A 19,770-nucleotide genomic window follows, 5' to 3' on the forward strand; every position below is an offset into this window, starting at 1 on the left:
ACAAAATACACACACACACACACACACACACACACACTCTGAACCCACACTGAAGTGTTTTTAAGCATGTAACCTGTGTATTATATGTTATAAGATTGTGCCACTTGCTGTATAAGATTTAATAATTAGGATTAATGTGTGACCTTTGACCATGTTGTGACCTATTGTCAGAGGGTAAAGCAAAGGGTTAACCTATTGGTGTCACTTTGGACCGGGCCCTCAGCCAGTGCCAGGTGTGAACTCTGGCCGCTATCTGACCTCAGCAGCTGTGCTGGGCGTGTGGTAAAGTTACCCAGCAGCAGGGGGCGGTGACACTGGTCCCTATATTAGGGGACCAGAGGACGCCCCCAGGGCTCTTTTCCTCCTGCTGCTGCTACCTGTCCGTCTCCGTGTTGCTCTGCTGTCTGTGCTTAAGGCTGTACACCCCGGGGTTTTGCTTTGCTTACTTTCTGCTATGTAATTCTCTTGCTAAATGTCTGTATGTATTTTTCCTGCTGTTCATATGATTCAGTGTATTAAACTCTGTTCCAAGAATTCTACTCTTTTACAGAGCATCTTTTGAGTGTCTTGGTTTTAATTGGATTTGGATCTCCACATCGTTGGTGGGAGAAGGTTATCAGAATGGCTTCAAAAATTTGCGACCACAGAGGCTGAAAGAAGCTTCAGTGCTCTCAGAAGACTAAAAAGATGGCTAAGGTGAACAATGACTCAAATGAGATTAAACAATGCTGCTGTATGTCATGTCCACCAGGAGAGACTGGACAGTATAGATGTAAAACAAATATGCCAGCAGTTGATCTCAGTTAACGAGAGGGGAAGGCATGTGTTTGGCTCATTCGCATAGTGGACATTGAGTTGTTGTGTGGGACACCAGTAGTCCATGTCTGTTGCTGTAACAGTAGTTCATGTTTAGAATAAAACATCCCAGCTCACTGATTTGATCGGGGCAATAGTGTCCCTAAAATGTTGCATAATTTTGCTGAGAGATCTTTTACTTTGTGGTAATCTTAGATGAGTAGTTTTATGGACAAAAACCAGCAGGTCATTCAGTGTTCCCTTAGTGCTAATGTATCAGAGATGTTGGTGCACTATAACTGAAGTAATGTTGTTAAGTCCTTAAAGTCATATTCTTTTATTGTCATGACTCTATTTTTATTTTTGTATGATACATGATTTATATGGAATATGGCTGAAATAAACTAAAGTCTTAAATAGTTAAGTAATTTAACATTATATAATTCACATATAAAACTATGAATTGTAATTTTAAATGGTTTAAAAGCATGTAGAACAGCATATGTAGGCAAGTATATTTCTCCTTTTCTTTTTTTATCAAGAAGCAAATATAAGAAGGGGGAAAAAAGAAACAGGGCAGGGTTCGGTGGTTGAATCATCCGTCCCCACCAATGCCAAAACCAAATCTACGTCCTTGGTCCGAACAATGAGGCGACTGCTGAATGTTACAGGTGTTACAGCAGTGATACATCTCCTGTTGTCAGGCCTGCAGGTATCAGGCTGTTGTTCTCCTTTATCTCATAGTGGACAGAAATTATTTTTTGGACACAAATAATTCGTGTGGCATCAAATTTGATGCAGAACATCTGATTGTTCTGTAAATAGTTTGAAATGTTTATCGAAAAAATGCCTTGGCTGCATTTTTAGGTAAACTGCTGCAAAAAACTTTGTTTGCAAAACTCAGTTACTTTTTTGAAGAAGTAACTATATAATTAATTGCCCAACATTGGTCATCATATACTGTATTTTGCAGACAGAGAGTTACAGGACTCTCTCCCAGACTTCCCAGACTTATTTTATAAAAAATAAGAAAAGAAAAGAAAGTTCTGTTTTCAAAATTGGAAGTTTTTACTTCCAACAGTGTTAAAATACTACACAGGTCATGAACAAGATTTAAAAAAAAAAAAAAAAAAAAAAACTTTCATTGTAAGTGGGCTAAAGCAGTTAACTAAAAGTAGTCTAACATAAATGTAAATGCTGTAATTTGATTATTTTAATAAACCATGTAACTTGGATGAATTCGATGCTGGCGTGACCACAGTGCACACGTCTGCTGTTGCTCACAGTGCTCCAAGGGATCGCTCAGGGAGTTTGTGTGTTCGGTCAGACACATGAAAAATTAGAGGGAACATTGATGATCACCCGTGTGTACACCTGTGAGCATGAGCGCGCTTGTATTTAACAGGTTCCTTCATGTAATGATCTGCTAGAGGGGGGCCTGTAGAAGAAAAGTCTTCTGGAAAAGAGTTGATGTTGTGTAAAATCATAATACAAAGAAAATGGCAAGATTTATTTATCATATGTAAACTGTACAGGTGTCACAGAGGTGCAGTGTTAGGCTCTGTCCCAATTCAGGGTCTGCACGCTTGAAGTAAGCACACTACGCGCACTACGTATGGTGCGTACTATAAGTACGAGAAGTGCGGAAGTGAGAGGCTTGTGAAATGGGACGGTCTAGCCTTCATCGCGCTGTTCAGGTTGCCTAGCAACCATGATACTAACCGCGAGAAACGTTTCATACAGACTTGTGTGACATAAATGAAGGAGAAAAAATGTTTTGTTGGTCATTCATTTTTGTCATGACATCACTTTGATTAGTTGAGACCACAGGACTGTAAAACCTGATTGTTGGGCTTCATTTCTGTACTGAACAGTCATTTCAAGATTAGTTAGTAAATAACAATTAGCTAATGTTGTTCATGAGACTAAAATCATCTCACTGTGGTAATGTAAATATAATATGGCCAATGTTGGGTCTGTTCCCACAAACCCGCTAGTTCTAGAGACTTATTCATCATGAAAGAAAAGAAGACAGTCAGCGATCGATTGATTACTTGCGCAAAGGAGGCCTCATCTGTGTTCACCACGAAAATGACCCCGACGATGGCCTCCTCTCGCTGCCTTTTATTGAGAGACAGTTCACACAGCAAAGCAACGCCCACATGGTTCTAAGACAAGGCATTGTATGTATATGTGTGAACTTCTATATGTAAGTAGGAATGTGTGTGTGTGTGTGTGTGTGTGTGTGTGGGTGTGTGTTTTGGGGGTGCATTTGTGTGACCTCCTGATGACCAAAAGGGTCATAAAAGCAGGAAGCTTACAACACAAGAAACAGATCTTTCAGATAGGATGTATCTACAATAAAACCTCCCCCAGCACAGAGTGGTTAGAGGTGTTCAGGATCAAAGGAATGGCTTTGATCCTACTTCTTGAAATAAGACTGTACAAATTTAAGAAACACAATGGCAACATTCAACAATTAGACCTAACAGCCAATATTATATGTATTGTCAGACTATTATGATATATATGGGAGATGCCCCCAAGGGTGATGGAGAATGACTGAGCTAAGATCGTGTGGGACTTCCAGATACAGACGGACAAAATGGTGGTGGCTAACCAACCGGACATAGTGGTGGTAGACAAACAGAAGAAGACGGGTGTAGTGATCGATGTAGCGGTTCCGAATGACAGCAATATCAGGAAGAAGGAACACGAGAAGCTGGAGAAATACCAAGGGCTCAGAGAAGAGCTCGAGAGGATGTGGAGGTGAAGGTAACAGTGGTCCCCGTGGTAATCGGAGGACTAGGTGCGGTGACTCCCAAGCTAGGCAAGTGGCTCCAGCAGATCCCGGGAACAACAGCGGAGATCTCTGTCCAGAAGAGTGCAGTCCTGGGAACAGCTAAGATACTGCGCAGGACCCTCAAGCTCCCATATATATATATATATATATATATATATATATATATATATATATGTATATATAGATACATACATACGTATATATATATATATAGATATATATATATATATATATATCTAGTCCTGAGGAGGATCGCTGGATAGCGTAGTGGGCTGGATAGCGTAGTGGTTAGACTAGAAGAAGATCGCAAGTTCGATTCCTGCCTGGGGCGTCTGTATCCAGTAAGGGTCCTAAGGCTAGACCCCCTATGCTAAGTGAGCCTACCGCAGACATGAGCGAGACAGATAAATATGAAGGCATGCCGGCTCGGACGTCGCCCGGATCAACAAGGTCCGCGTCAGGTGTTGAGGAACCAGGGCACCCTGACGACAAGTGGGCTACTGGAACAAGAAGGCATCGGTGGGCAAGAGACGAAAACAGGGCGTTGTTGGAATGCTACTACGCAAGTAACCCTGGCGGAAGGGGTTACATGAATAGGATGAGGGACCTATGGATTCTTCGATACCCAACATCCACAATGACGGCGAAACAACTAGTAGCTCAGTGTTCCAACATTCGAAAGAAGGGACTGCTCTCACAGCTAGAGATTGACGAGGTACAACATAAATGCTACGGCAAGGAGGAGTCAGGACGCCAGGTCAGGGGGGAGATATCATCACCCCCACCCGAGATTGGGTACATAGCCCCAAGTGCGATAGGAGAAGGATCGTTGAGTGCGAGAGGAACTGACCTGAAAGATAGGATCATGGCCAAGCTTGAAACCTGGACCCCCCCTAGCCGGTTACCAAGATTACGTGAAGTACCCTCAGAAGGTCTGCTAGATGATGTTAATGCAGCACTACGGATATATATATATATAGAAGTAGAGGCTTTAAAGGTTACCGCTGAAAGTACAAACATCACTAATGTCACATAACTTTGCCGCTCCCTTCTGCCGTATTTTGCGGCAAAATTATCCACACCCATCCACACCCGCCGCGCTATGGATTGTGGGATATATGGGACCACGAAGCGCGCACCGTCCGGACCACGCTTGAAATTTGGGGAAATCGGCGGCGCATTTGGAGTATGCATTTGAAGTACACTTTGAATGGACAGCCGTCGTCGCGTGGCGGTGACGTAATCGCACTTAAAATCCGTACTTCAAGCGTGCAGACCCTGAATTGGGACACAGCCTTTGTGTCTGTGTAAGTTTCCTCCACAGTACAAGGACGTGTTGTTAGCTGGTGATTCTAAACTGGCTGTAGATGTGACTGTTAGTCTGTGATGGATTTATGGCTTGTAGTTACTGTGTGACAGGGATGCAAACTCATTCGTCACAAGTTACGAGTGTAACTGAACACTGTCAGTGTGAAGACTTTTAACTGTATTACTGAGATGTCTTACTATAAGATCTTTAGTGCAGCTTCAACAGCAAATCTCAGTTTTTGTATCTGACAGTGAAAATATAGAAGAAATGCAGGTAACTCACTGCCCAGACTGTTCTGTATTGATATTACAAGACATTGTTGTTGATTGATGAACATTTTTTTATTTTTCTTAAGTAGGCAGTGAACACCAGGAATGGTTTTTTTCATTTAATTGATTATCTGTTACTTAAATACTTTGGAGTAGTATGGATGTCTATGGTGACGTGTTTATCAGCAGGAAAAGTTGGAAAACATAAAATACAGTTCAAAGTCGAAAGATTTGTCCTGCTTCACATTTTGCAAAGCTGCCAGATTGGTCACAGTTTAAGGACCTGTGCCTGACGCACCTGCTGACAGCTGGGATAAGCTCCCACTCTCTCTCTGCCTCAAGTCAGGTAGAATGGATGAAGAGATCTTCAACCAAATATCTTTAAACATTTTGCTGGCTTTAAACTGAAAATAAGCAGATATTTCAGAGAGTTACGAGTGTTTGTGTTTGTCAGCTGTTTGTGTGGAGTTGTTCTTTATGTTCACCTCAAATCAACCTGAGTGTCATTTCTCTTTAGTTCTGATCTCACTGCTGAGCTGCACAACAAACCAAGGTCAGTAACCTTCTTCTGTCACAGTTTAAACCTGAGAAATGCTCACTGATATGGCCTGATTGTGTTCATGGTTTAATACATCATACAATTTTCATTGTAACCCTCACAGCTCGTCTGACTGTGAGTCCCAGCAGCTCTCAGTTCTTTGAATATGACTTTGTGTCTCTGAGCTGTGAGGAGGACGACAGCTCTGCTGGATGGACTCTGAGGAGAAACACAAGCAAACAACAGAGGACTCAGTGTGGAGATGTGTGGGGAAGAGGGTCTGGTTCTTCATGTAACATCACTGTTTTCCCATTGGACAGTGGAGTTTACTGGTGTGAGTCCAGAGAGGGTCCCATCAGTAACATGGTTAACCTGACAGTCACTGGTAAGCTGAGTGTGTGGAGTTAGTGTTGATGAAGCTGTGTGTAAATGGATGAAATGCTGTAGTTTGTCTCTGTGTTGAGGTGGATCAGTGATCCTGCAGAGTCCTGTCCTCCCTGTGATGGAGGGAGATGACGTCACTCTGCTCTGTAAAACAAAGACCACTCCCTCCAACCTCCCAGCTGCTTTCTATAAAGATGGCTCCCTCATCAGGAAGCAGCCTACAGGTCACATGACCATCCAGCATGTTTCCAGGTCTGATGAAGGCCTCTACAAGTGTGACATCAGCGGTCATGGAGAGTCTCCATCCAGCTGGATCACTGTCACAGGTGACACACTCACCTGTCTGTGTTTCTGCAGCTTTCAACATTCACAATGTGACGACAACTTAATGACTGTGTTTGCTTTATTTTAGACAAACACACCACCACACCTCCACCTACATCCACACCTCCAACTACATCCACCTCTCCTCCTGCTTCTACCTCCATCACTCTTCCTCCATCACTCTCTCCTGCTGTTCTCTCTGTGTTGTCATCTGTTGGATCCGTCTGTGTTGTGGTTCTACTGGTGTTACTGGTTCTGCTGGTGAGACGATGTGTTCACAGGAAACCTGAAGGTGAGACTCAGACTTCCCGATCTTTCATGTCTGAGTTTGTTTAGTAGAATAAAGTTTACATTCATTATGATCACAGTAACAACTTTGTTAAATTTAATCTCTGTTTAGATATTTAATTTATGTTATTGTTCATTTTGGATCATTTCAGCAGATCAAGAAGAAACTGGAAAAGATGACATCATCACTCATGTCGTGTACAACATTGTGAAGCTATCACATCATCCACAGCCAATCAGACCAAGCAGAGGTAATATTCTGATACTCAACATGGCTGCTGAGTGGTTAGATTTGCTTTTTATTGAACCTTTATATTGTGGAAACATTTGTGGAAACTTGGCATGGAAATATTGTAGAAACAAGAAACGTGAAACATGAAAATGTGCATCATCAGAATAATGATGAACACATTTTCTCTGACCTTTTCCTCTTCAAACATTTCAGACTGAGTTTAGTATGAAGGTACAATCAGATTTATCTTCATGAAGATTGATCTGTCTCTGATAAGATGGATTATCAGGACATTACGGAGAATGTGAGGGATGAGTGCTTGAGGCAACTGTTGGTGTGATTTGGCGCTGTGTAAATAAAACTGAATTGAATTGATCAGTAATGTATAAATGTGAATCTTAATAGTAAAACATTACATTGAAATAAGTGTGGTGTGGGAATAAAGAAAATATTTTACTGCTAAACATAGCTTTCATCGATAGCATTGCATAAAAATGTTTATTAAAGCCACTGGCATTAGACTAAAACTTTTATTAAAGGTGCGGCTATAATCATCTTATATACACATTGCAAATAGTGCTCATGAAGGGTTGATACTCAGTCTATTCAAGGTCTTAAGCTTGGTTTGGCGCGATGTCCCGACGATCCATTGTGTAAGTGACTTGGAGCAGCAGAAGGTTAAAGGTTGTTGCTTTGTACTCATCCTCAATATTTGGAATATCTGGTTTGGTCACATGTGTGTTTAACTCTGTACTTACTGAGTGTTGTTCACTGTGAGCTGGACTGTGTTTGTGGTCTGTGGTTAACTGAAGCTAACAGCTCTGCAGTCGTCCAGCATCCTGTTTCTGATAGAAAGAAAACACTTCAGCTGCAGGTGTTTCAACACTGCAGGTGTTTATTTTAAACACAGGAAGGAACATGGAGACATCGTTTGGAAAAGCAGTTCAATAAACACAGACCATCAGTTCAAAGTGGATGTTAATTACATCAAGAACCTATTCCAATTTTGTTTACTGCTTTTATTTAAAATTACGCATTTGCTTTTCATTTTCACGTGACTCATTTTCCTCAGGCCTCATTCTAAATCTGTTAATTTTCAGTGAGACTTGACATGTTGAAAAATTAGATTGTAGTTTAACAGCAGTCTGAAGCTAATGAGACTGCAGGGTGTTCTGGTTTGTCTAATAATAGTGTTCATGCTGTGAGAACATGTTTGCTTTCTGCTCTGAGGTTAAATGTGTCAGTTTAGAAGAAGATGCAGCTCTGTGGTCACTCTGTGTTTCACAGCAGAGGTGAGAAAATGAGAAAACTGTGTAAAAAGATGCTGTGGTTTATTAAAATAATCTCTTCATGAAGCTGCATTAAAAAAATCATCTGCAGTAATTTAAACGTGTTTTATTCTGCAGAGCGTGAACCAGCTGAAGACGTCAGTTGTGGACAAACAAGAAGGCCCAGGTACAGCTGCTCTTTATCTTTGACTGTGGACAGAGACAAGCTAGCTGCTCACCCTGTTTACAGCTATCATGCTAACCAAACCACACCATGAATAAACTCACAACTCAGGCATATGAAGGATAAACCATTTCAAGCTGCACAGAGCTGAGCAGGAGGACAGGAACAGACTTAGAACATATGATGGAAATCTGAGCTGGTTCCCAGTACAGTCTGCTTAGTAATGTTAATCTCTGTCAGGAAGGAAAAAGTAATGTTGTTTGAACTGTGTGTGTTTGTCCTCAGACCAGAGGACATCCACAGATGTTTTATGAAATTTTAACTTATTGTATGTATTTTATGACTATTGCTTCTTTTATTAGGGCCCGAGCACTGAGAGTGCGAAGGCCCTATTGTATCTGCTTCGTTTATTATTATTATTATTATTATTATTATAATTTCAGCAAATGAATTAGCCTTTTGAGGGCCTAAACATGCTCAAAAACTCATGAAATTTTGCACACGCGCCAGGTCTCGTGAAAGTTTTTAAATGTATTTTAATGTCCTCAGACATGTCCAGGGAAAATTGGCTCAGTAGCGCCACCTAGAAAAATGAAAAACGCGAGCCCCCGGTGTGGGTATGACCTACATGTTTGAAATTCGGTACACATGTCTAACGTTGAGAGTCGAACAAAAAAGTCTATTACGGCAATTTCCTAAACCCAACAGGAAGTCCGCCATTTTGGATTGAAGGTCACATTTTGGCTCTGATTTTACCATTTCCATGCCTTGTACTTTCACGAGTCCTCCTTGGGATTTGGTCATACAAACTTCATGTTTGGAGCTTTTGAGTTTTCACAATACGGTGAGGCCGTGGCGCCACGGCGAATTTCGATGACTCGCCATGAAAATCTTATTGCCTGTCATTCTGTCATACATGGTCTAACCTGGACCAAATAGCACACACATGATAAGGCTCGACCCCTGAACATATTTCAACTGCCATATTTGACACCGGGGACAGCGCCACCTAGTGGGAACAGGAAATGTCATGTTTTACACTTTGGGGTACAGTATAGTGATGGGTGACATCTGCAGCCTCAAATTTCTCCAGGAAAGCCTTAAGGAGTTGGTCTTGGGTTACAGTGAAAACTGTGACTTTTCGCAAGAGGGTGTGACCCCAGCAGCATGGCGAACTTTGATGTCTCGCCATGAAGAAACAAATTAGTATAACTCAATGAAATCCAGTCTGATCAGAACCAGACTTTACAGACATGATGTCAGACCCGCCCTGAACAGATTGATGTGCCCATTGTCAGTAATACGCAGACGCCACATAGTGGGAACAGGAAATTTCATGTCTTTCACTTTGTTGTACTGATTTTCACAGGTTCATCGTGGCCACCTCAAAAGTGGTGAATATTAACATCAGTCCCTCTTGATGCTTCAGTGAGAAAATTATGACTTTAAACTGAACGGCGCACCCTGGTGGCAACGCGGTTCACCATGAAAGATGAAGTGGCTTTTGAGGGGTTTGGGAAGTTTAAAAAGTTCTGAAATGTGGCCCACAGCTTCAATGTGATGAATAGTGCAAAATGGCTCCACAGCGCCCCCTACAAAATTTCAAATCATCAGCCCCTGCTCTTTGTTTTATCTATGAGTCTGAAACCTTGGAAGCTTATAGGAGATATCAACATGTACAAAAAAGTCTCTTGGAGCAATATCCAAAATCCATCAGGAAGTCAGCCATTTTAAAATTAATGTGTAATTTTGGCGACATTTTCACCTCTTTTAAGGCACCGTTCTTTGACGAACTCCTCCAAGGGATTTCATCAGATTGACGCGATCTCCTGTGTGTGGAATCTAAAGACCTTTGTGATGTTTTTTTTTTTTTTGCCTGTCCCATTTGGTTCTTTAGCCGTCAGAATTGTTGTCTGAAGACCAACAAGGATACCAAATGGATTTATTCTGCCAAATGGATCATCATGGCATTGCCGTATTGGTCCATTTGATCAAACTTTGTTGTTATTATTTATTTTATTTTCAGTTGTTACAGATGGGACAGACATGACTGGGGGATAGGAAAGGGAGAAAGAAAGAGAGGAAGGAAAAGAAAAACAGAAGGGAAAAGGGACAGTGAGAAAGGGCACTTACAAAGACAAAGGAAAAAAAAAAAAAAGTCTACTGGATCACCTGTTGAGAGAAAAAGAAGAGAAGACAAGCAAAAAAAAGAAACCAAACAAAAACAAAGCAACATACTAAACACAACACCATCACGTTAATCTAACTAAGTGTGAACGGCAGTAAATACTAAATATTGAAAGTTGTTGTGCAACACGCAGGACAGACAGCGCACAATGTGCTTTGAAGTAGCAGCTAAGAAAGGTGTAGTTTATGTCTACGAACAGTGAACACCCGTGTGCACACCTGTGTGGATCAACGCGCTTGTATACAAAAGGTTTCCCCATGTAACGGTCTGCTAGAGGGTGTGGAGGCCCATAGCCCCGTCCCCCAGGGCATGAAGTAGGCATGGAGGAGATCCAGGCTCCAGACATCCAGAGGCCCCAGAGTGCGAGAGCCCAAGGAGTACCACCGGAGGGGCATCCGTGCCACCTTCCTGGGAAGGGCTGAGGAGATCCCCAGACGAGGGGTCACCCAGTAGCCACGGAGCAGAAGCCAGAGGGGGCTGCACCGGCGTGCCCGCCGGCTCTGCCGGCAGCCAGCTGTGCCAGAGTGAACCGAGTTGCAGGCCCCGAGGCCGGAGGCACGAGGGCCCCCTTTGCCCCGGAAGAGGCCTGACCGAGCGACAGGCACCAGGCCCCGCCAACCCCTGAGGGCATCAGTTACCAGCAGGGAGTGTGGTGAGGGGAGATAGGCCTCCACACTTGGAGGGCCTGGGAGTACCCAGGGAGGTGGAGTCTAAGACCCGACCTGACATATAGACACAGACAAACAGGCACACACAGACATAAACATGCTTTCCCACCCTCATGCACACATATACAAACACTCAGCACTCACCCAACGTAGGGACAGACATACATAGACATGTACACACAATCATACTCCCCAAACATACTCTATACCCCGGGTCCAGGTACCCTCGCCCCCAGAGGGGGAAACAGCACCCAGACCCAAGAGATGTGACCCTTTCCCCCGGGGTGGAGGCAAGCAGACCGCCCCAGGCTCCGCAGCAGCAGGGAGGCCAATCGGACAGCCAACACCTCCTCCCAGCCCCCCGCCCCGATGGCTAGTAGAGAACGGGGGTGTGTGAAGACCCCATACCTCCCTCCTCCCGCTCATGTGTAGTGTTGCTGCGTGTTGTTCTAAAGTGCATTTAAAACAAGGGAGGTCATGGTGCTGCTGCCAGAGAACAGCAGGTGTTAGCACGGCCCCTCCCGAGAACCCTCAATGTCTACATGGATTTAAAATCGAGAGGTGGGCACCGGCGCCGAGGTAGGGTTGAATACACAGACCGTCCTCTGGATGCCGTTAACGTGGTCACCCTCAAGGCCCTACATATATATATATATATATATATATATATATATATATATATATATATATATATATATATTTATATATATATGTATATGTATGTGTGTGTGTGTGTGTGTTATGAGAGTGTGAATAATGTGGATGTCTAAGTTGTGAAATAAAATTGAGGCACAGGTGGCCAGAAGGGGACAGGGGGGGGGAATGCCTCCCCTGCACCCTGGTGACACACCCGCACCCCAAGGCCCTACCTGTGTGGGTGGGTGTGGCGGAGCGGGAAGAGGGAGGCAGCCGGGGATGGGGAGGAAAAGAAGGGAGGGGCAAGATGCCCCTCCTTAGGGCCAGCTCCCCCGCTGACCCCAGTAGGCACCCCCGTCCTCTGGTACCCACCAAGGCAAGGGAGCCCAGGCCCATCCAGACCGGGGTCTATGGCAGCAGCACCGCTAAGCCCCACAGGACCTGGGGAAGCCCACCCCACCCCACCGCAGAGGAAACTATACCCACCCCAACATTCAATCATCTCCAGACTACACAAGACAACAGACACCCAGGTTAGGTTTATTCTCCACCTCTCCTGTGTCTCTCCCCCACCTGCAGAGTGGACTTCTGCAAGGATGGAACAACCTCCCTGCCAGTTGAAGAGCCCCCCAGTTAGGCCGATGCACCAGAGGCCCCCTGCGCCAGGGCTGAGCCCCCGTGCACCCACCCGCCCACAACCTCGGCGACACACCGACGAGGACCGAAGCCCCCAAGGCCCAGCCAGAGCCCCATCACGGAGACGAAGCACCCCCGAACCCCAAGCCCCCCGCCTGCCCCGGATCCACTCAGGGGCAGCCAGGCCACCAGGCCAGTAACCTACGTCCGCCAGTACAGACCATCCCCCAGCCCCGCTGCACGCAGCCACGAGGAGAACACCCTCTAAGAGCGACCAGAGCCACTAACCAGGTTATGACCACAACCCCCCGGGTTGAGCCCTTCAGGGATAACGTCTCTAGGGGTTCTCCTGGCGCCCTAAGCCCATCCCAACCTCCACATCAACCACAATAGCGAAGGCAGGACCAAACTATGACCCCCCGCCCCCACTAGGTGATGAAGCCGATCAAAGGAGCCCAAAGGGATTGATCAAATGTGGTGGCAGAGGCTGTATCAAGACTAATGTGATCTATTAGATGGTTTTTATATTGATTAGAATTAAGATTATTTTTATTTTTCCAGTTAAGGAGGACCGTTTTCTTGGCAATGCATAGGGCTGTAATATGGAACGCCAGGACTGCCATAATGAATTACTTAAATACACCATTAAATAATTAATTAAATGTGGCAATAATTAATTAAAATGGGAATTAATTAATTAAATACATAGTTATGACACATGTAATTAATTAATTATTGACACATTTAATTAATTATTTATGTATTTCACATTTTAATTAATTATTGACACATTTAATTAATTAATTATTGACACATTTAATTAATTATTTATGTATTTCACATTTTAATTAATTATTGACACATTTAATTAATTATTTCATGATATATTTATTTATTTCATTTTGGCAGTCCTGGCGCCTGGCTCTCATCATGAATTAATTTTATCTGTCAGACTCACCCATCAAACTCACGGGGCGGGGTTAACGCTGATCGACTCAAAACCATTGCTTTGGCCTGGTGGCCATTGTTTTTAGCCCACAACAACCGGCAGAACTGAACTTTGAAAAACCCTGTTTGTGTGTCACCAAATACCGTTTTAATATTTTTTTAGCCGAGAATGTAGTGGTTTAATCTTCATATGTCTGATCGGTTTGTCAAGATACAGCCTCTTTGCAAAAGTGCTTCGATGATTTCGGAGATGTCTGCCCAGTCTCACGGCAAAGCGTGGGATAGACCCGCTCGACTCGCAAGCAATCGAGCTGTTGTTACCGCCGACAAAGCGCAGGCCCCGGTACACAGCTGTAATAACCCCCGCTGACACTGACTTATTTTACTGAGGTTATATTTATCGGGGTGTTATTTCCTGATGTTCGTATGTGTCCTACGTGTTTCAGTCGCCAATTCTGAATTATAACTAACATTAAAAACATGTTTAAGGAGGAGAGAGAGCAAATAAATTCGATTAACAGCTGATCTTTGGGTTTCTGTTCAGTAATCAGCGTGACCTGCGTATAAACGCATAAAAGAGAAAACGTTGGTGTTTCCGTCATGTAGTAACTGCTGGCTTTAACTGTACAAAGGTTGTTCTACACTATGAAACACATACAGACTTCATGATGTTCGGCTAATATTTTTATTGTGAATATTAATCATGAGGGTAAACGGCCCTGTACACCACGGAGCGAGGTCAGCATATCCACGATATCTTCAGCTCTCTGAGTTAACCCAGAGTTTCACAGCTGACTATCTAACTGTCATCTACGAATATGTCACGGGTCATATCAATATGATTTTACAGAAAAGCATCCTTAATGCTGCCAACTATTCCAGAGACGTGAAAATCTACAGCATAAAGAACACAAAATTATAGCAGTCTAACGCAACACTGTAACAGAGATGAACCGTCAGTTTGTCGCAGATCAAAGTGGAATGAAAGTGATTGGTTGAACAGGTGTTCGTGATCTGTGTTATCTGCATTTTCATCAGTGTAAGAGACTCAGCAGCAGATTAGACTAACAGTTATACATTTAATAAATTACCAAATGAATCCACGATCGAACCTGTTCCGACAATTTGAGTTTGTATTCCCTCAGCTGCAGACTCGCTGCTGTTTAAATGTTTGAGAGGAAGATTAGATATAAAGCAAACATCAAACATAGACTCAGTCTGCGGTCACATTTGATATGAGGCCAGCACGGATATTGGCTGTGTCCTGTTTTAAGATCATACATGTAAAATTGTTGTCTGACCTCCGTCGATCCAGCCGCTCAGAGTCCGTGGTTACCATGGTTACTGCATAAGCAGCTATAATGTAAACATTACGCAGCATGGGTGTTTATGTTTTTCATTGCAAAAGAACTGTCTGAATGGTTAACTGACGTTAACTTGGATAAATTATAGTTAAGGAGTATCACAGATAACGCCCATGTGAGCTGCTGAAATCAGTAGGCTATTACTGAAATACACGTGCTATATCATAAACTACGATATAAATAGGGAGGTCCTATTAACATGTTTAGTTTTAAAGGACACCTTCCTGCCTTTAGTCTCATTCATGAGCAGTATTAGTTTTCTTCTAACATCCAGAAGTCTGCACGATGTGTTTCATAGTTTGTAACAAACCTTTTACAGTTAAACATAACATGACCGAAAAAGCAAACAAAAAAAAAAAAAGAGAGAGAGAGAGAGAGAGAGAGAGAGAGAGAGAAATCACACAAATTATATGTTAAGCTCATTTATTTTTAGTTAAGTAAACTCTAAAAATTCTAACATAGCTGGTGCTTAGAATACAGTTAAATAACTATTAAAAACAGATGATATAATATTTCTGTACAGGTTGCAGTCTTCATCTTGAACATGCTGTTGCAAACTCTGCTCCTCTCGGTGGAAATGCGCCTTCTCTTTCCTCTTTGTATAAAAACATTTTAAAAGTCAGTTTAATCTCAAAATTCACTGTTAAATCCGAAACACACCAGATAAAGAAAAGCGAATAGTTCAGTCTAACACATGTGCCAGTGAACATTAAACGTCTGTAAAACTCTGCAGTTATGAAACATAACTTTAATTTGAGCCAAACCGATTTGCTCAGTTGTAAATAAAACAGCGAAGTAAACGTGACCCGACAGACAAAACCTGAGTGAATTAAGTCCAGCGTTTAACCACTGAGAGCTAAAACTCAGGTGAGGTTTCAAAGCTGTGTGCAGGTGATTGGACATCAGCTGCCGATAAAGTGGCTTCGCCTATAAAGTCCTCTGTAAGGAAACAAGCTCCAGCAGCTCTGCGCTCGGGAAAAATACTATATTTACTTATGTTGTGCAGAAAAATGCACTGACATTGCGTTATATCAAGCACCGGCTGCCCAGTTAAACTGTGACTATCACCAGGTAACGTGGGCGTGTTTCTTGAATTAGCAGCAGGTGTTAAACAGCTGACAGGTGAGGAGGACGCATGCAGGTAAACTGAGGGCCTGCTGAGCTGATCGCTGGTGTCCTGAGAAACATGTAAGCTCGTTCTTTATGTTACAGAAGCACAGAGACACAAGACCAGGCGGAAAGAGACGATCGTTCGGTGAAAATGCGAATCTGCGAATGCAACATGTGGAACACGGAGAGTGGAATATGTAAACAAACCGGTTGACGTAACCCCCTCGGTGCACTCTGCATGCTGACTGTTAGCAGAGCTACTGAAATCTCTGAAAACATCTGAGCACTTTTGCAAACATGTTCTATGTTGACAACCTGACCAGACATGTGAAGATTACAGCGCGACATTCGCGGCTAAAACACTGTTAAAAGTGTAGTTGGTGACAGAAAAACGGGGTATTTTAAAACTACACCACCACCATTGCTGCCTGTGATTTGAAATGCATTCTGGGACAACTGGCTGCCTCAAGTCTACAGAAGCAATCGATTATCTACGATCGACCTGTTTTGACTTACATTGCACGGCAACCAATCAAATGTTAGAGAAGCTGCATGGGCAGCGTTAACCCCGCCCCGTGAGTTTGATGGGTGAGTCTGACAGATAAAATTAATTCATGATGAGAGCCAGGCGCCAGGACTGCCAAAATGAAATAAATAAATATATCATGAAATAATTAATTAAATGTGTCAATAATTAATTAAAATGTGAAATACATAAATAATTAATTAAATGTGTCAATAATTAATTAATTAAATGTGTCAATAATTAATTAAAATATGAAATACATAAATAATTAATTACATGTGTCAATAATTAATTACATGTGTCATAACTATTTATTTAATTAATTAATTCCCATTTTAATTAATTATTGCCACATTTAATTAATTATTTAATGGTGTATTTAAGTAATTCATTATGGCAGTCCTGGCGTTCCATATAATATATGTTCTAAGTATTTAATTCCTTTACAACTCCAGTCTGGAAAATTAATCATATTATTGTTTTGTAATATGTCAGGGTTATTCCAGATAGGTGTACGTCTGCATGGGATTAATGAAGACGCTGTTATTTTTAGAAACTCCCACCATGCTGTCAGAGAAGAGCTGATGTTGATGCTTTTAAAGCATTCATGTCTTTTGATGTTTGAGCTGATAAATAGTAGGTCTGAAATTTCTACACAGTAAATTTCCCAGTGTTAAATCAGCAGTGTTAAAGTGTATTTACTCTAATAGAGTCATTATAACAATAGCTGGAGCAAAACGCCCCCCAGTGTGGGTGATGATTCGTGGAGTTAAAAGAGGCAGTGTCAACGTTACTCTAGAAAGCTCCTCCCACCACAGACTCGTTTTCAAACCAAGAGGATTTTTCAGGACGCCATTTTCTTCACATCAGTTGCAGGGTAAGTTGCTCATATTTACTTATTAAACCAACAATTCGACATTTTAAGCACAGGTAGCACGTTAAAATAAGGTTACATTCCTTTTGTCCATGTTTATTATATATTTCATTTTGTACCAGAAGCAAATGTGACACTGTCTGTATGCTAATGTAAGGTTGTTAATTAGCTAAAAAAGTTGACTGATATCAGTGTTGGACTGTAAGGCTTGTTATCAAAATTTATTTCAGTGTGTAGTGGTGATTGTGTTGTATTCTAGCATGTTCGAAATTCCATTAAATTAAACCTTCCATGTGTTGGGATCTACATATTAACATTAGCTAGCTAACTAGCATTTTGGCTAACCTCAGTGCGCGGCAATTCGCTAGTTATCATTAAATTTTAAATTAGGTAACCCAAGCATTAACTAATTAAAAGTTTACACTAAATGTTACATCTTTCTTTTTTTTCTTTTTTTGATACCTAGGTACCAGATATAGAGGTCGTTTTCAGTAAGGTTATTGTCTTATTATTACTCGGCTGTCTTCAGCGATTTTACAGTTACAAGATTACAACCAGCAGGTGTTATAAGCTTGATAAAGTATCCAAAATGTCCAGGATTCAGTTTTTAATGCTTTTTTTTTTTTAGTAGTTTGAACTTAAGATGACAGCGTTTGTATTTATTGTGAGTTGATGGTATTGACAAAAGTTACCCCGCTCATTTTTCCATTTTGGTTACCAGACTGTTCAGTATGTTAAACTAAAGATGAACAAAATACTGACTCCCTAGTGCTAAGTTAGATCAGACAAATGGTAAAAAGTAGTAGGAATTATATTAGTTTTGTATTGAGGATTATATATCTTGTAGATGAAATACTCATTTAGTATAGGGCTAAAAACTACCGCCAAAGAGCCGAAACACCTTGTTACACTGACATAAAAGTAACATACAGTGTAAGAAATAATATTGCAAGGCCGTTTTGCTGATATTTATGGGACTGTTTTAATATTCACATTTTCTGTTTACTGTAGTTCAATGAAGATCACTGACTATAAGAAATTACTGTCTACAGGAAGCATGCTGCTTAAAGCAAAACTTGGAGGTGTGCAGAAATTTGTTAGAGTATCTGTGCCAAGCCTTAAGGAGTTTTTGATTGCTGGTAAGAAACCAACATTGTATTGTAAAAGATATACAAGGGGCTTTGAGTTCTTTTTGTTATTTAATCTCTTCAAACTGCATTTTATGATTAATTGAAAATGATCTGTGTTTTGGAAGCATCTTAGTTATGTCTATTTAGTGGGGGGAAAACTGCATAATGTAAGTGTCACCCATTTTAATCTACCACTTATCAAGCATGTTAGTGGCACTTAATAATTTAGCTTTTATTTATCTGACTCACTTTTGAAATAGTGTCTTGAAATGATCTTCATTTTAAGCTACAAAACATTAGATGTCATGTAATCTTTTTGTTTACACAAAGTTGTGTGCTTGTTTTCAGCATTTGCAAAGTTTGGTGTGCCAGCCGTAACAGAAGGAGTGAAAGTTTTTGATAGTTCAGGGACTGAGTTGGATGAGGATGTATTTGAGGATATAATAACAGATCCCTCAACCAGGGTACTAACCATCAAATATGAAACAGGTTTGTTTGAGTGATGTGTGTTTCATTGGATGTCTTTTTTTTTGTGTGTGTCATTATTACATTGTTTAATCAAAGAGTGTATAAAATGAGTCTATGGAGGGACCATGCAAACTGATTTGTTCTGCTCCTATTTTTGAGGTCTGGAAACGTCTGTTGCAGAAGTGTCTCCTGAGCGGTTCCAGTTATCATCGCCACATTCATCAGATTCACAGGATACGGTCATCCTTTCAGACAGCCCTTTGAGGAAACGTCAGAAGCTGGATGCAGAAGCTAAGCAAGTAAGAGTTAACAGATTTCCACATTCTTCTAATAGTGTCATTTTTGTTTGTAGTTTAAGTGTTCTGAACTGTAGTGGTTGTGTTTTCCAGTTGGTGGAATCGATTCTCACCAGCAAACCTGGTGGAGAACGTATAATAAATGAATACAATCGGACCAAGTCCCTGGTTGATGAAACCAGAAGAAAAATGGTCAACATACTGGTAGCTGACATGACAGAAAAAAATGGGTAATTTATTTCTGGCCCTGTGATTTTTACTATCATTTTCAAATTATTTTAAATCTGTATTAATTTCAGGGAAGCTGACTGGTTCTTTCCACCCACAACATCTGAAATGTTGAAAAGTTCAAATAAGAGCACTTTGGATATGTGTGCCTCTACTGTTGCACAGCTCAGGGCAGCTGGATTAAGCCAATCTACTGTGAATAGTTTTGTCTCCTCAATGGAGGAAGTGTTTTTTGAGATTCATACTCAGGCTAAAGATGCAGCTTTACAGAGCTTACCTTCACAGGACACTACAAGTAAAAAGA

The 19,770-nt window shown here is 41.7% G+C and overlaps 1 protein-coding gene and 2 long non-coding RNA genes across 5 annotated transcripts; all 3 read left to right on the forward strand.

Annotated features, from left to right (window-relative positions):
- The first annotated feature begins 5,854 nt into the window (after positions 1 to 5,854).
- Positions 5,855 to 6,222, forward strand: LOC112846076 (uncharacterized). Its single transcript, XR_003218893.1, has 2 exons — positions 5,855 to 6,099; positions 6,179 to 6,222. It is a non-coding gene; the product is annotated as an uncharacterized LOC112846076 (long non-coding RNA).
- Positions 6,223 to 6,656: 434 nt separating this feature from the next.
- On the forward strand, positions 6,657 to 8,463 carry LOC109197641 (uncharacterized). The gene is made up of 3 exons (XR_002058743.2): positions 6,657 to 6,714; positions 6,863 to 6,961; positions 8,349 to 8,463. It is a non-coding gene; the product is annotated as an uncharacterized LOC109197641 (long non-coding RNA).
- Positions 8,464 to 17,125: 8,662 nt separating this feature from the next.
- On the forward strand, positions 17,126 to 19,552 carry LOC106098602 (uncharacterized). 3 transcript variants are annotated; one of them, XM_019353069.2, is made up of 6 exons: positions 17,126 to 17,347; positions 17,811 to 17,840; positions 18,397 to 18,483; positions 18,823 to 18,963; positions 19,102 to 19,241; positions 19,332 to 19,552. In XM_019353069.2, the coding sequence occupies exons 3-6, from the start codon at positions 18,402 to 18,404 to the stop codon at positions 19,470 to 19,472; spliced, it is 504 nt and encodes a 167-aa protein (XP_019208614.1). In that variant the 5' UTR covers positions 17,126 to 17,347; positions 17,811 to 17,840; positions 18,397 to 18,401; the 3' UTR covers positions 19,473 to 19,552. The 3 variants fall into 3 exon arrangements, with proteins under 3 accessions (XP_019208614.1, XP_019208607.1, XP_019208611.1); XM_019353062.2 differs by lacking the exon at positions 17,811 to 17,840; XM_019353066.2 differs by lacking the exon at positions 17,811 to 17,840 and having other exon boundaries at positions 19,123 to 19,241.
- Positions 19,553 to 19,770: the final 218 nt, after the last annotated feature.

The sequence above is a fragment of the Oreochromis niloticus genome, linkage group LG3, assembly GCF_001858045.2.
Source record: "Oreochromis niloticus isolate F11D_XX linkage group LG3, O_niloticus_UMD_NMBU, whole genome shotgun sequence".
Classification (NCBI taxonomy): domain Eukaryota; kingdom Metazoa; phylum Chordata; class Actinopteri; order Cichliformes; family Cichlidae; genus Oreochromis; species Oreochromis niloticus.